Genomic DNA, 16188 nt, shown 5'->3' with positions numbered 1-16188 from the left:
TCCGATCTTTGTACTTGCTTTCTGCTCTGCAGCTTCTGCACAACCTACCTACTTGGTTTAGCAAACCATGCAGGCCAATAACAAACAAACAACACAGCAGCACCGCTGGTGTTAAAATATCCCTTTCAGGCTGTAACTTTCTGCAAATACACGTTCCTAGTCCTTAACTGTACCTAACAATAACACAATTACTTTACAGAAATAATTATAAAAAAAACTTCTATCCTCGAATGATCACACTAAATACAGCCCTTCTAACTCTAGTGCAATGTATTATTGCTCTCTCTTCAGTAAATTGGTAAGAGCTGTAAGAAATGTATTATTGCTTTCTCTTCAGTAAATTGGTAAGAGCTGTATGGTCTTCTTTGAGAGATGTTTAAAGCCTCATACTCTGGAACCTCCATTCATTTATCAGTTAAATTGCCCATAGCCTGTGGGAATCAGAAAGTATCGCAGAGTGCTTTAGAATGAGGATGGGGTGGATGGGAGTCTTATATCGGAGACAATGGCCCTTTACAAATTTAAAACTGTTCTCTGCGTACACATCCTTTTATTAACAAAATTACTAAAGAGTCTGTTGGTCTTCATAGGCTTGGCGTGCTGTTACTCGCTACTCATACTCGCAATTGCTTTGTCGGCAGGTATTCAATACATTAGTTACATTAACATGTTAAATTTAATACAAGAAAACCTGTTCTTTCCTTAGTTTCCAATTGAGTACCAATTTCTTGATAACATTTAGCTAATAATCGTATCTAATAAAAGAGAAGAATACCACATCATTAAACACTGACTAGGTCACAATAAGAATTGTTTTAATGTTATTTGTTTTCCATTTACACTAAAAAGAAGACTAGCCCTGAATATAAGCTTTGATTTGTATGACTGGGGTGCCTTAGCTCTTCTTCTTTTGAGGTTCCTTCTGTGAACATTTCCTCTTTACTGCCCATTAATGAGAACCCTAGGCGGATGCTGCGTTACTGTTAAGCATAATGTCTTTCTACAGAATAAACCATATTAAATGAATTTACATAACAGACTATAAAGATGATAGGTGATTGCAGGCTATTTGGTATAATATTTATCAAATATGGAAACCAGTGTAAATAAGATATGCAAAGCCTTTTGTCCATGGTAAAGACTGTGTTCTGGGTTGCAGGATGAACCTGTCCTTGGTGAAGGAGCTTGGGGATCGGGCAGCACAAGGACGAGTCTTCGGAAACCTGGGCAACACCCACTACCTGCTGGGAAACTTTGTAGAGGCCATCAACTTCCACAAAGAGGTAACGTCATCTAAAATTCTTACAGTTATAATGCACTTGTCAGTGCTCTCGTGAACACCAATTGTTTGGCAATCAGATTCGATTTATTTTATCAAATCTGATCCTATATTAATACTACTTATATATTCATTATGATGGAATCTGCTTTTTGAATTGGAAGAATTCAATACATCCTAAAACTCAAACTGCTTAGGGGAGATTTTCAAATCTTAAAAGGTGATGACAGAGTTAACCCTAGCCAATAATTAAGCACATCACAGTTAACAGAACCAGAGTACACAGCTGGAAATTAGGTGGAGATAGACTTAGGACAGAGGGCAGGAGACACTTCTTACATAGAGAGTAATGAGGGGACACTTCTTTACACAGAGTGGTGAAGGTATAGAATGAGTAACCAAGTCACGTTGGGATCCTTTAAGAACTGACTTGTCATAGCTTTCCTATCATTTAGCTTCTAGGAACTGGACAATCAATGATTGCACATGTTCTTATGTTCTCTTGCAGCGGCTCTCAATAGCAAAGGAGTTTGGAGATAAAGCAGCGGAACGCAGAGCTTACAGTAACCTGGGCAATGCTCACATATTCCTGGGTCAGTTCAGCATTGCCACTGAGTATTACAGGTAAGTGCAATACACAGGACCTCTTCAGGTAATGAGATTTCTGGGTAATCAGAGCCCACCCAATCAGATCAGATCAGATCAGATCTGTTTACATGAAGGTAACTGAATGCTCATTGCTGTGTTCCATATTTTTTTTTTTGGTTTGGTTTTTGCAGATATAATGTTTTGTAGCAGCAGACAATAATTTGAAGTTAGGAGTGCTGTTACTGATTTTTATTTTCCATGATAACACATTTCCCAATGTATTTTAATTACTTTCTGTATTTGTTTCTATTGCTGAATTGGGTTTGATGTTTCCTGATTTCCTTTCTTTGAACTAACACTACTAGTACTGCTGTTGCGCTGAACCTCTATAAGCAGTACTGTGCCTTTCAGGTGTTAAAGTTCTAACCACACCCCTCTGCGAGCGTGCTTCCTCCCCCACGCTGCGCGCGAGGAAGAGGGTTAGTGGAGTTGGAGCAGCTGATGGAGTGGGACAGAGCGTGAGAGGGAGTAGGGCTGAAGTGTGAGGGGGCGGGGTGAAAGTAGGGTTGCCAACTGGCCCCATAATTCCCAGACACTTTAAGACAGGTCAGGTTTTTTAACTCACCTCTAAACCACAAATGAATCGACTTTAATCAACAAGTGGGTGTGGATTGTGTGAGCGGCTTCAATAAATGTGTTTAATTTTGGTGCCGATTCTATCCGGAGAGCATCATAACAACATGTATTAAAATCATGTTGCTTTAAATTTTATATGGTAAACAATATCTATCAAAATAGTGTAATTCCGTCGTTATAGAGAATTTTGAACTCACCCACACTTGTTTAACCTTCTGGTTAAGTTTCTATTTATTTAATAGTTCTTACTGCTTCACACAGTCCTGCCCAGTCAGACAAATACAGCAAATCAGCAGGCTGTATGGGTGTGATTGAAGGAAACGATCCTCCCAGGAAGTAATCCCCGCCTCCCAGGTGTGTACTTTTGCTAACTTGTAAGCAAACAATTCAATTCCTTTAGCGACACACTGTTCACACTCACTTTACATGTTGAATAAAATCAATTGATTTGCTGTTTAGAGAGGTGAGTTGAAAAACCTGACCTGTCTTAAAGTGTCCTGAAATTATGGGATGAGTTGGCAACCCTAGGTGGAAGTAACTATGTTAGAAGTCAGGAAAGGAACCAGGAAAGGGTTATGTGTAAATGGTATGTGTGCCTGTAATGAACCTGCCTGAGTTATGTATGACCAAAGGATCCTGAGATTTCCCAATAAATTGGTGACCTGCTGCGTCTTTCTGCCTTCACTGTCTGACATCAACCCTTACACTGTCTGTACACACACTTACAAAGAAAATACATTTTACATTTTGCCTTTTCACACGGCACCTCACTCTAGATTACCCTGCTTCATGAAATGTATCTTGAGGCATAATGCAGTTATAGGAGGTAAAGGGCTGAGGTCACTACTTAGAATTTACCACAGAGATTATGCCTAGAGGGCATCACTGGAGTTGAAGTTTGGAAAAGGTTGAAGCATGTTTTTACACAGTAAAACGTTTTCAAATAGCCTACCAGGTGAAGTGGAAACATTTAAAACACTAGGAACAATTAAAAAATAACTGGAATCTGTCCTATTTAATTAGATCTCTTAAGTAGGGGAGAATGATGTGTGGTTGGAAGGGACAAGCCTTGATGGGCCAAATGGCCCCTTCTCCTTCACAAACTTCTTATGCTCCCATGTTCTGTTACTTTAGTATATGACCACCTCCATAGATATATAAAACAAATCTAATTGGATTTAAACATTTTACTTGATATAGGTTACCCATGTGTGAGACTGGAGACTGGAAAAAATCTGTGCTTTTTAAAATTTTCAGCACAATTTTAAAGTGAAAGGGAAAAAAAAACACCCTAAAAATTCTAAATATATGATAAATACCACTGCTTGCAAGCTCCTGAATTAAATGTATGGGTACTGTAGTTTATTTCTGTTTTAGTTACTTTATTATCCTTTCTGATAAAATCTTGCTAATGCTAATTTAGAGTGAATAGATTTGAAAATGTAGCCCGTTGTGTATAATTTGTAATAGACTATTTCTCTGTGGTGACTGTGTTCCTATCTCTGCCCCCAGGAAGACGCTGCATCTCTCTCGGCAGCTGAAGGACCAGGTGATGGAGGCCCAGGCCTGCTACAGCCTGGGGAACACCTTCACACTGCTGCAGGAGTACGAGAGAGCCATCGAGTACCACCTCAAACACCTGCTGATCGCCCAGGAGCTCGGAGACAGGTACAGCTAGCACTCTCTCAACACCAGGGCGAGGGGGTGGGCGGGCTCAGAGACAGGTACAGCTAGCACTCTCTCAACACCAGGGCGAGGGGGTGGGCGGGCTCAGAGACAGGTACAGCTAGCACTCTCTCAACACCAGGGCGAGGGGGTGGGCGGGTAGCGATGAGGTGATCAGCAGAATTGAAACACACATTTTTGTTGGCTACAATTACTTTAAGCGTCACCGTAATTAGTAATAAATAATTAGGTAAATAGACAAGAATGTGTACTGTTAAATGTAAATCTATATTGTATCCACAAGATGGAGCACTGTATTAAGCTGTGTTCACAGAAGAATTCATGCTTTTTACTAGCCAGCTTGTTTCTATTCACATTTTTCCATTGAAATCCAAATATTCTAAAGTCACTGTGTGATTCCAGTGTGTGATCCTGATGAAAAGTAGAGCTGCAGCACAGTACTATCTCTTATTTCATTTTTTATAAACAGTGGTAGTGTTGCGAAATACCAATAGTGGTAACATTTTAATATGTGGACTCACCAATGGTATCACAGTGGTATTAACACCAATTCACACTGGTAATGATAAAGAAATGTCTCAGTGAACATGCACAGTATTCCATGTGCCTGTTCAAAGACTCATTTTTTGATTGCCCAAACTTGTATATTTATTAACAGATAGACAATGAGTCTACCGGAATCCATAATAGTAGTGCAGTATTTCATGTTAGATTTTTTAAATGTCACATTTTTCAATTTTTGGCAGTTTTTCGTATATGGAAAACAACAAAGTGGTATGTAAATTAATATTTTAACATAACATTATTTTAACATAACATTATTCAACAGGTTTCATTCGAAGCAAAATGTGTTAATTCTATAGGGTGCTGCAAAACTTTTGACCATAGCTGTATGGTGTCTGTTTGAGTCTCTCTGTTACTGTCATTATCAATGATTATCAATAAAGTATAATTAAGACTTGATTACATTTGATTCCAAAGCACAAACGTGCATGTATTAAACTTCTATTACATTTAGTTATGTAATGGTGGTCACTAGCATCAAACAGCAGATTTAAGATGACGGCAAAGTTACCCTTTTCTACTGGGAGGTGACGGTATGATACTCCTTCAGGGGGTGGATAGGAGATCTGGAGGTGTTCGGAATCGCAGCTCAGGGTTGTCTGCAACTACCTTTCTATTTCTACTGAAAACATATCGTTATGATATATACCATAGGTTAAATGCGGGTCAGTGCATATATATTCTCTTTCGCAGGCTTGATACAATACATCTGTCACTCCAGTTGCTGGTCCACTAGGTATACATGCTTATCACATTTCTCTGCACTGTGTTGTTTGTCTGCAGGGTGGGTGAGGGTCGAGCGTGCTGGAGTCTGGGGAATGCCCACGTCTCGCTGGGAAACCACCGGCAAGCTCTGCACTTCGCCAGCAAGCACTTCGCCAGCAAGCACCTAGAGACCTCTCGGGAGGTAAGACTGCAGACCAATCATTACACCCCCAGTACAGCGTGGTCTCAGATCTTGATTAAACTTGTGTCATGCTTTTAATAGAAAACGCCATATTTAGATTTTAATATGTAGCTCAAAAACAGTTTGCTCCTTATAAATGTTTACAGCATGTAACGAGCAGAGAAATATGAAAAAAAAAACTGGAAAACATCTTTGAATAAATCATATTCACAGTAAAATGAAAATTATTGGGCATTCCTGTGGAAAATTACACACTGCTAGCGATGAGGTGATCAGCAGAATTGAAACACACATTTCTGGTTCCAATGGAATACCCAACTAGTATATACAACTGAAGCACAAGTTTACAGCAATTCCATTCCAAAGTGTATTGTAGAGTAAAGGAACTTTTTCTCATAAACCAGCGTTTGGTATGATCAGTTGAAGACCAGCTCAGTTCTGGAATTTCAGAATGAGCTCATTTAGCATCCGGCTTCCCTGTCTGTACACAGGAATAATGTTGGCTGCGCAGATTTTAAACTAAGTTGAATGGCGGCTCTAGTATGGCTGAGGTACAGCCAACGCTGTGCATAATGTCTTTCCAAATGTAGTGAATCAAGGCATATCTGTGAAATGGGATCGGTTACTCATGCCTTGTTTACAGCAGTTCTATTGGGCGTTTCTTGACTGAGCTATTTAGACACACATAGCTGTACTTGCCATCTTTTCACAGGACATGCTTCATCCACAGACCCTGTCCACAGGAATGCAGAGGGAGGTCTGAGGCCCCTCAGGCTAAACTCCAGTGCTGTCTGCCTGCCTGGTCTCTCAGGCCTGAGCCACAAGTCAGCTAAACTAAGGATAGCAAGACTGAGATAGCCTCGCTTCCAAGGGGCCTACCTATTGTAACTGGGTGGCAGGGTTTTAAAAAATGATATCCCACAAGAGTTTTAAAAAAATCGTATTCACAATTGTGGAATTCTTTCACCTCACGCATTTGTAGGCCAGTTTACCCCTCGGCCCTCAGTCCAAATTATAATGCCATATAGCCTCCCAGTAACTCGGCTCTGAAAATTAAGCAACAATGCTGCTAGTCCCTTAACTATAACCACTAGGACACACTGCCTCTCAGTCCCTCAACTGTAACCACTAGGTCACACTGCTCCAGCCCTTTGGTTCTAACCATTAAGCCACCCTATCTCCCAGTCCCTCAGTTCTAACAAATAGGCCACACTGCTTCCCATCCTAGGGCCCTATATTTGAAACTATTGTATCTGTCAATATTAATTACTGTTAACTTTGTCTGCTTTTGTATTAATTTACAGTCTGTAACTTTGCACGATACCTGATACTGTACATACCCATCCCCATTCCATTTCCAAAAAGGTTTCCAGGAAAGATCTAATTTACTGTTCGGATGAAACCATATCAAACACCGCTGTCTAAAGTAATGCCTCTTTATTTTATTTTGTATCTAATTTTCAATTCTGATCTGATAGTGATAGAATGAAGTGCAGGATAAGAGACAAATACACTTTCTGCACTGGCCATATCATTTTGAAATAAATAACGCACAACATGAGTATCCGTGTGACCAAGTGTGCAGTATATAAGGCTTACAGCAGGTAAAGAAATTGTAGCTAACCAAATTATTCCATAAATCTCACCTGTTTTGCACTTCTATTTGTTACATAGGTCAAAAGTATAGTTTTGTGAATATAGCAAACATGTATTTTCATTTTGAAGCATGATATCTGGTACTACATTATGTTAAAGATAGTTCCCAGTTTCCATGCCTTACTCAGGAAATCTCTTACACTTGCACTTCCTGTGCCATTTCACCTAGCAGTGTCTTCAGGGTCCAAGCATGTTACTGACTGAAAGTACGTAAGTCAGTAGGTGAAGCATCTAGTTAGTTAATGACAGGAAAGAAGCTGTTGAAGGGGAGGAGACTGAGAAAGTGCAGCACTTTCTGAAAGCATGGCTTTCTTTAACCTAGTATAGTACAGTACATGCCAGCTAAACGGGACACGCTTAAGCAGGTCGACCGCTTTAGCGAGACCCTATAATGGGAACTGATTTTCCTCTATTAAAAATGTGCTATTAAAATTTAGGTTTGTTGGCATGATAAAAAAAATAACAAATTTTGCTTTAGTGAGACGATTGGCTGGCTTCTCACCAGTGTTGCGCTTTGTCTGTACACTAATACCCCTTCTCCACTGGCACATCCGACCCGTGAGGGATCAGTATGGGTACGGGTATGGGTGGTTCTCCACTGGCACATCTGACCCATGAGGGCGTGGTACAGTACGGGTACAGGTGGTTCTCCACTGGCACATCCGACCCGTGAGGGCGTGGTACAGGTACGGGTTTGGGTGGTTCTCCACTGGCACATCCGACCCGTGAGGGCTCGGTACGGGTATGGGTACGGGTGGTTCTCCACTGGCACATCCGACCCGTGAGGGCGTGGTACGGGTATGGGTACGGGTGGTTCTCCACTAGCACATCCGACCCGTGAGGGCTCGGTACGGGTATGGGTACGGGTGGTTCTCCACTGGCACATCCGACCCGTGACGGCTCGGAACGGGTATGGGTACAGGTGGTTCTCCACTGGCACATCCGACCCGTGAGGGTGTGGTACGGGTATGGGTACGGGTGGTTCTCCACTGGCACATCCGACCCATGAGGGCGTGGTATGGGTATGGGTACGGGTGGTTCTCCACTGGCACATCCGACCCATGAGGGCGTGGTACGGGTACGGGTTTGGGTGGTTCTCCACTGGCACATCCGACCCGTGAGGGCTCGGAATGGGTATGGGTACAGGTGGTTCTGCACTGGCACATCTGGACCCTTGAGGGTGCGGTACGGGTTTGGGTACAGGTGGTTCTCCACTGGCACATCCGACCCGTGAGGGCGCAGTACGGGTACGGGTGGTTCTTCACTAGCACATCCGACCCGTGAGGGCTCGGTATGGGTATGGGTATGGGTGGTTCTCCACTGGCTATTTGTCGAGCCAACAAGACATCTGAATCCGACTGCGAGCCGAGCCGAGCCAGGGGCAGGGTTAAGGATTTTCGTCATTACGTTGCATCAGCCAGTACACTCCAGAAAGTAAAACAACAAACAACATGGCGGGCAGCAAGTGTGATAAGAGAAGAGTAAAGCCTTGGGATGCTGAGGAAGTGCAGGCTCTAGTTTCTCTGTGGGCAGATAGAAGTGTTCAGGAAGATCTGGAGTCGTGCGTCAGAAATGAGAAAGTTTATGCCCAAATTTCTGACGACTTGAAGCAAATGAATGTAAACCGTGGGTACGGTACACTTAACTTACACACTCAAAAACACAACATTTTACCAAATTTCTCATCCTTGACCTTTATTATATAAATCTAAAGAAAATAAATGCGGAAAATAAAACAATGCTAAATTTATTTACAAAAATATAGTAAAACTAAATCCAGCTCTCCCATACATACAACTACGGCTCTCGCTGCTCTCTCGCAGCTTCTTTCTTTTTTTCTTTTTTCAGCACTCAAACAAAAAACAACTCCGGAAACAACAACTGTCCTTAAACGGGATATCTTTGACAAATCATATTTTTAAAACCTTCTTTTTTCCCCCTTCAACAGAACTAATTGAACTTTATTCGATATAATCAGTAAAATGTGTGGATTTTAAAGAAATTCCTAAATATATTTACAAAATATAGCAATACAAGATACAGATGTACCGTTGGTCTATTGCGCTTCTTTTGGCAAACTGAATGAATTAATAACAATAATTAATAACAACTGTCTTTTGTTGCATGTGACGTCAGTAGCACGGCTTGGCTCTGCAGTGGAAAAACAACCCAGGCTGTCCTTAACCGCACCGCGAGGGCTCAGTACGGCCCCAGCGCGGCTCAGTTTTACAGTGGAAAAGAGGCTTGAACAGAAGTTTCAGCAAAAGTTGTACAGTACCGCAGTTTCAGTACGAAAATGTCTCAGCGGAGAAATGAACTCTCACTTACTGACAGGGTAAAGGTTCTGGAAGCTCTGCAGAAACCCATATCATCTCTGTCCTCCATTGCTGCTCAATTTCACATCTCCAAAAAAAAGCCAGGCAGGGAGGATAAGCAAAAACAGAGACGCTATTCTGTGTGAGTGGCGATCAAACACAAATTCCAAAATGAAAAGGAAATGCAAGGGGGAAAGACAGTAATGTTTCTTTCAAAAGAACACATTTGAGACCTATGTATGACATGAAAGTGCACAACAGGATTTATTGAATTATTTGTTAGCTACAATCATTTAACTGTTGGTTAATATGCACATCAGTAACACAGGACTGTGGCAAAGTGGTTAACAGTGTGCAGGTGCAGGAGTGATGCGGTGCTCAATGAAAGGCAGACAACAAGAATCCAAAGTGCAAGAAGGTTTATTTATAATGCAGGTCTGGTGACTGTAAATGATAAACCCAGGCAATAACTATTGAGAAAGTATGACTGTCAAAAAGGCCTTTTTTTGGACTATGGCTGGCTTGAAAAATAAAATTTCTGGAAACCTTTGAGCTAAGATTTGGAGTTGAAACTTGGAGATGGGATGAGATGTCATACATAATAAAGACAGACAGCTTGTCTTGTCCTGTCTACACACAAAATTCATCTGTGCTATTCTTGGAGAAAATGTTCATATTTCAGCTCAGAATTATGGCAGTGTTAAAGCCAGGTCGCCTAGCCAACTACAATGGTACAAAAAAGTAAATAAGCATCAAATTATTAATTTAAGAAGGGAATATTGCCAGCTATCAATTGCCATAAATATTTATAGTTCTCCAGAAATTCCATATTTCAAGCCATCTGTGGGCCAAGAAAAATCCTTGTGACAATATGTGTGGCCCACCATTCACTACTTGAGAAAAGACAAGTGCAACTGTACTTATACGGATTGAATCCAGGTCCTCTTCTAAAGCAGGGATTCTACCACTGAGCTAAAGCAGTGACTCTGGCAACTAACTCAGACCTGAATCACAAAATACAGCCAGTGTGTGGATCAAAATACAGAACTGCACTTCAACACAGTACTTCAACCTTCAAATTAAACCTGCTCTCACCCTCCTAGCACCATGACACTCTCTGAGGGGTTGTGTGGGGCAAGTAAGTCGACTGCCTGTTTGTCTCTGCAGATTGGGGATTGTAACGGGGAACTGACTGCCCGGATGAATGTGGAGCAGTTGATGACTGCCCTTGGAATGGGAGAGGACCTGTCACCCTGTGGATCGGAGTTTGAGGCTCAAGGTAGGTCCAGACCAGAGGTGGACTGTTGCTTTAGGTTCTAAACTAATAGTCTCCTCAAGACTCTACAGAGCTTTATCAACATCTAAACATGGTATAATCTTGTTTTTTCAATAAATTGTAATGATAGTGTTCTGTATAGTTAATAGTTTTAATAATATTTTAAGAGAATACATAACAGGTCTAATTATACAAAATTGATTACAACATTATTTGTGACCTTAAATAAGTCAATCATAAGAACATAAGAAGATAAGAAAGGATACAAACAAGAAGATGGCTGTTTAAACCAGGAATAATTCTGGTTGCTCTTCTTTGCACTCTTTCTAGAGCAGCAATCTCTTTTTGTAACAAGGTGACTAGAACTGAACATAGTATTCTAGATGAGGTCTTACTAATGCATTGTAAAGTTTTAACATTACTTCCCTTGATTTAAATTCAACACTTTTCACAATATATCCGAGCATTTTGTTGGCCTTTTTTTTATAGCTTCCCCACATTGTCTAGATGAAGACATTTCTGAGTCAACATAAACTCCTAGGTCTTTTTCATAGATTCCTTCTTCAATTGTATATATATATATATGTGCGCTGTTATTATTATTATTATTATTATTATTATTATTATTATTATTATTATTATTATTATTTTATGTATATATGACTGGTGAAAAGCCTTATTTAATTGTTTTAGTATTGTTTGTGGTGAGGACGAAAAGCCGCCGCCATTATTTGTTATTTGTAAAAACCTTGTGAGGATGCGTGACTGATCAGCTACTGATTAATGAACTAGCTGACAGTCACACATCCTTATTAAACCTGTGCCAAATGTGACCGAGGGATAATAATAATAATAATACTAATAATAATGCTAATAATAATAATAATAATAATATAAATATAATAATAATTGATAGCTAGTTTGTCTTTGTTCGGAGTGGAGAACAGAGACGTGTCTGTCTGGAGAAACTGCAAATCCTTGCATCCTACAAATCCTATCTGTCTACTCACCTTCTTGAAGGGTACTCATTTTCATTGTTTTGTGTTCTGTTATAGTGTTTGTTTCTTTGGCCAGTGTGCCCTTCTCTTTGAGTATTTTGGTCTGTGTTTGTTCAAGTGTTTGTTTCTATCATACTCCCATATGGTATTTTTATTGCCAACATGCAGTACCTTACACTTTTCTATATTAAATATTATTTGCCATGTGTCTGCCTAGTTTTGAATGACCTTTCCTGCTGCAGCGGTGTTTGCTACTCCTCCTATTTTTGTGTCGTCTGCAAATTTAACAAGTTTTCTTACTATACCAGAATCTAATTCATTAATGTAGGCTAGGAAGAGCAGAGGACCTATTACTGATCCCTGTTATGCTTCACTGGTTACCTTGCTCCATTTTGAGGTTTCTCCTCTAATCAGTACTTTCTGTTTTCTACATGTTAACTACTCCCTCATCCATGTGCATGCATTTCCTTGAATCCCTACTGTGTTCAGTATGAGAATTAATCTTTTAAAAAGCTTGTCAAAAGCTTTCTGGAAATCTAAATAAACCATGTCGTATGCTTTGAAATTATCCATTGTCGATGTTGCATCCTCAAAAAAATCAAGCAGGTTAGTTAGACACGATCTCCCTTTCCTAAAACCATGCTGACTGTCTCCCAGGATATTGTTACCATATAAGTAATTTTCCAGTTTGGATCTTATTATAGTTTCCATAAGTTTACATATAATAGAAGTCAGGCTTATTGGTCTGTAGTTACCTGGTTCGGTTTTGTCTCCCTTTTAGTGGATCGGCATTACGTTTGCAATTCTCCAGTCTGTCGGTACAACCCGTGTCTCAAGAGACTGTTGCATGATCTTGGTTAGCGGTTTGTAAATAACTTCTTTCATTTCTATTGTACTATTGGGAGGATCTCATCCAGCCCAGGGGATTTGTTTATTTTAAGAGCTCCTAGTCCCTTTAACACTTCTGCCTCTGTTATGCTAAAGTTATTTAAAACTGGATAAGAACAGGTCGACATGGGGGGCATGTTGTCCGTATCCTCCTTTGTAAAAACTTGTGAAAAGTAATAATTTAATATATTTGCTATTTTTTTCTCTTCATCTATGATGATGCCATTTCTTAGACATTTTACTTCCCCCTTGAATGTTATTTTGCTGTTATAATATTGGAAAAATGTTTTGGAATTGATTTTAGCCCTCTTGGTAATGTTCATTTCTATCTCTCTTTTGTCCTTTCTAACTTCCCTTTTGACTTACTCTTTCTGTGTACTTTGTTCTTGGTCCATTTTAAACTCTCTGAAAGTGCCTTTTTTCTCTGAATATATTTTTAATTGATCTATTAAACCATTCTGGCCATTTATTTTAGATTTAGATTTGTCTACTTTTGGGATGCAATTGTTTTGCGCCTCTAGTACTACATTTTTAAAAAACAGCCATCCTTTTTCTGTGGATGTTGTCTCTATTTTACTCCAATCTACTTCTGTTAGTCTCTGTTTCATTCCTTCATAGTTTGCCTTTTTAAAATTGTAAACCTTAGCTTTAGTCATTACTTTTTGGGTTTTAAAAAGCACTTCATATGAGACCATGTTGTGATCTGAGTTTGCCAATAGTTCTCTGACCTCTGTTTTAGTTATTCTAATAATCCTTATCATTACAGCACATTTGTCAATAGTGCCCTTTCTGAGATGTCTGCAGCTGCTTTTGAAACTGTAGCAGTAAATCAAAAGGCTTTCTTTGCACTGGCACAGATGCACAGTACATTTGTGGAAGCTGTTAATTATTTTATTGTTGTCACTATGGGTAGCAGAAACAGTGTGGTCTTTCTATTAAATGGTTTGTGTTGCATGATTTTGAGGTGAAAATCCTAAACATTTATAACAATAATAATATATTCAATACTGTATTTAAAAAAAAAAAAATCACATTAGTTAATATGTTAGCACCAAATCACAAAGCTTTGCATCAGACGTTACCTAGGTTTAAATGCCTTTTCTGAAGTATGGAATTCCAACTGCACAGTGGAGAGAACATACATATTAGGTTTATAAACCGGTAAGAAATGGAATACAATGGAATTGTAACTGCCTTTCTTTGTCCTTGCTGTCGCCATAGCAATGCCTTGCAGTCCGTGTTTACTCTGCTGGGGTGCGGGATCAGGCGTATATACTGTAGACCCAGGTACACACCGACTGTTTATCCTCTGATTGGCTGTACATTGAATAGACTGGTTGTTATTACAACTTCATGACCAGGATCTTGACCATCGATTCTCTTGCTATAGACCTGGGAACCAGAGGTGTCCAAGGGAAAATTCCTCACACCCAGAGTTCCTTGCTGTCTGGCTGAGACATGCACTTCAATGTAAACAAATCCAGCTTATAGGCAGTGCTCCTAATATAGTATATCGAGGCAGATCTACAAGGGATGGAGTAACAGGGTGCATGGCCACAGTGGAAGCCAGTACAACTCTGATTTGATGTGACAGCTAGTCTTCAAGGTTTTAAGGAACCGAACCATTTGTTGATAGAATTCCTAGAATTCCTTCAGGAAGGTGGGGGTGGAAGTCTGAAATGACATATGAAGTCATTCATTTTGCTAGTTCTTCAGTAATATTTAATTGTTTTGCAGATATTGGTGTGAAGCAGTGTTCATTTCAAGTGCTGAATTGGCAGCATTGGAGAAGTCCTCTTTATTTATCCACAAAAAAAGTCTGGTACCAACAGTAGCAACATGAGCTGTACAAACGCATTCGCCCTGCAAACTTGCTGAAGTCTGCCTGGAGCAGCTCTTATGGTGTTTTCGTAACTGCCTGCACAAAGGCAGATTTAGTTTTGTTTTTGTGGTATGGGCTAATTTCTTATATGACCCAGATTGAGAACTCAAGTTTACAGTGTGTTAACCCAGAGTGCCACCTAGCCTCTCTGAAAGGGTGCATTAACATAAAACACATACAAATCCTGAAGGGGTTAATCATGTATCCAGCGTTCGAAGTACACTTTGCCTCTTGGGAGGGGGGGTGGGGAGGCTTGTTTTCCTTTAACATGTAACCACAGTTTAAAGCTAAACTTAAATTTGGTTGCTTGCTTTTCGGCAAACAAACACCTCTAGTTAATTCCTAAACGATAAAGCATGTCATTTTCTAAAGCTTCTATGTTAACGGTATATCATTTAGCAGTGCAGAGTTTACACTAGGTTCCTTTCAGTTAGCAGACCGGGCACGTTAGAAACCATCAATTGAGCTAGTTAAGAGGGCATGTTCTAAACAGCGCCACACCTGGTGTGGATGATACTTATAACACTTACACTACTCTCCCAGCTGGCTCCAACATTGACAACTCCGACAGAATGCAGAAGCAATACAGAGGCCCCCCAGATTATTAATTCAAACCGTTAAAAGGGTGCTCTCGTCTCTTACGGGGGTGTTTTAGCCCCCAAGTCCCCCCATCGTATTTCAAAACCTGCATGTATCTGATGTGGAGTATTTGTGGTTTAAAATTTCGCAGCAGTCAAAACATTTTAAATGGGGTGAAATATTTGTAAATGGGTCCCTATTTGTAAAGCAAAGCTCTTGTTTTGTCACTGTTTTTTAATATTTAAAAGCATTTTAAAAACACACCCACAAACTTTCCATCTCATATAAATCAGGCTCTTTCAGAAGGAACAGCAGCGATCAAAGCGGCACCCTGAAATCAAACACACTCTGACAGTGGCAGCATTGAGATGGCAGTTGGGCCCAGCCCTGAACACAGGCCAACACACACACACACACTGGCAAGCGGTGAGGCCAATTAGCCCCACTTGCAGTATCATAGCAACACAGGCTCCCCTCTGCACCTACAGCACTGAGCTTATTCAGCGAGGACTTGGAAAATCACGCCACAAGCCATACCTACAATGTATTGTGATCTCAGTCGGATATCTGAACCTGTCCTACACCCAATTCATATCCTATAGAAAATTACTAACCAATACTATAAAAAAAAAGTATTTTAATCACCCAGGAGAAGGGGCCAAATGTCCCCTCAATCACTTCAATCTCTTAAAAAAGTTTTCAATAGTTAAAGCATAGCAATGTGTAATAAAGCACAGTGAAAGCATGGTGAAGCATAGGTAAGCATTGTAAAGTACAGAGCACTATGGTAAAGCATATTAAGAAGCATGGAAACCCATTGTAAACTATGGGTAAAAAGCAAGGGAAAAATGCAAAATTACCGTGCAAATTTACGTGGTAAACTTTTATAGGGGATGCATCACCACAGAACATTTGACCTCACATGTTATGAGTG

The 16188-nt window shown here is 40.1% G+C and overlaps 1 protein-coding gene across 3 annotated transcripts in view; it reads left to right on the top strand.

The window, feature by feature from the left end:
- LOC117397001 (G-protein-signaling modulator 1) overlaps positions 1-16188 on the top strand; it is a 65067-nt gene that overhangs the window by 20948 nt on the left and 27931 nt on the right. For all 3 annotated transcript variants that reach the window (XM_034909212.2, XM_058987107.1, XM_058987106.1), the window contains exons 5-9: positions 1160-1283; positions 1788-1903; positions 4016-4171; positions 5537-5660; positions 10799-10910. In XM_034909212.2, the coding sequence (XP_034765103.2) occupies positions 1160-1283; positions 1788-1903; positions 4016-4171; positions 5537-5660; positions 10799-10910 (632 nt within the window). The remainder of the gene's footprint in view (positions 1-1159; positions 1284-1787; positions 1904-4015; positions 4172-5536; positions 5661-10798; positions 10911-16188) is intronic.

Source organism: Acipenser ruthenus, chromosome 15, assembly GCF_902713425.1.
Source record: "Acipenser ruthenus chromosome 15, fAciRut3.2 maternal haplotype, whole genome shotgun sequence".
Taxonomy (NCBI): domain Eukaryota; kingdom Metazoa; phylum Chordata; class Actinopteri; order Acipenseriformes; family Acipenseridae; genus Acipenser; species Acipenser ruthenus.
Note: the sequence above shows the minus strand (reverse complement) of the source record. Positions and strands in the feature narration are given on the sequence as shown.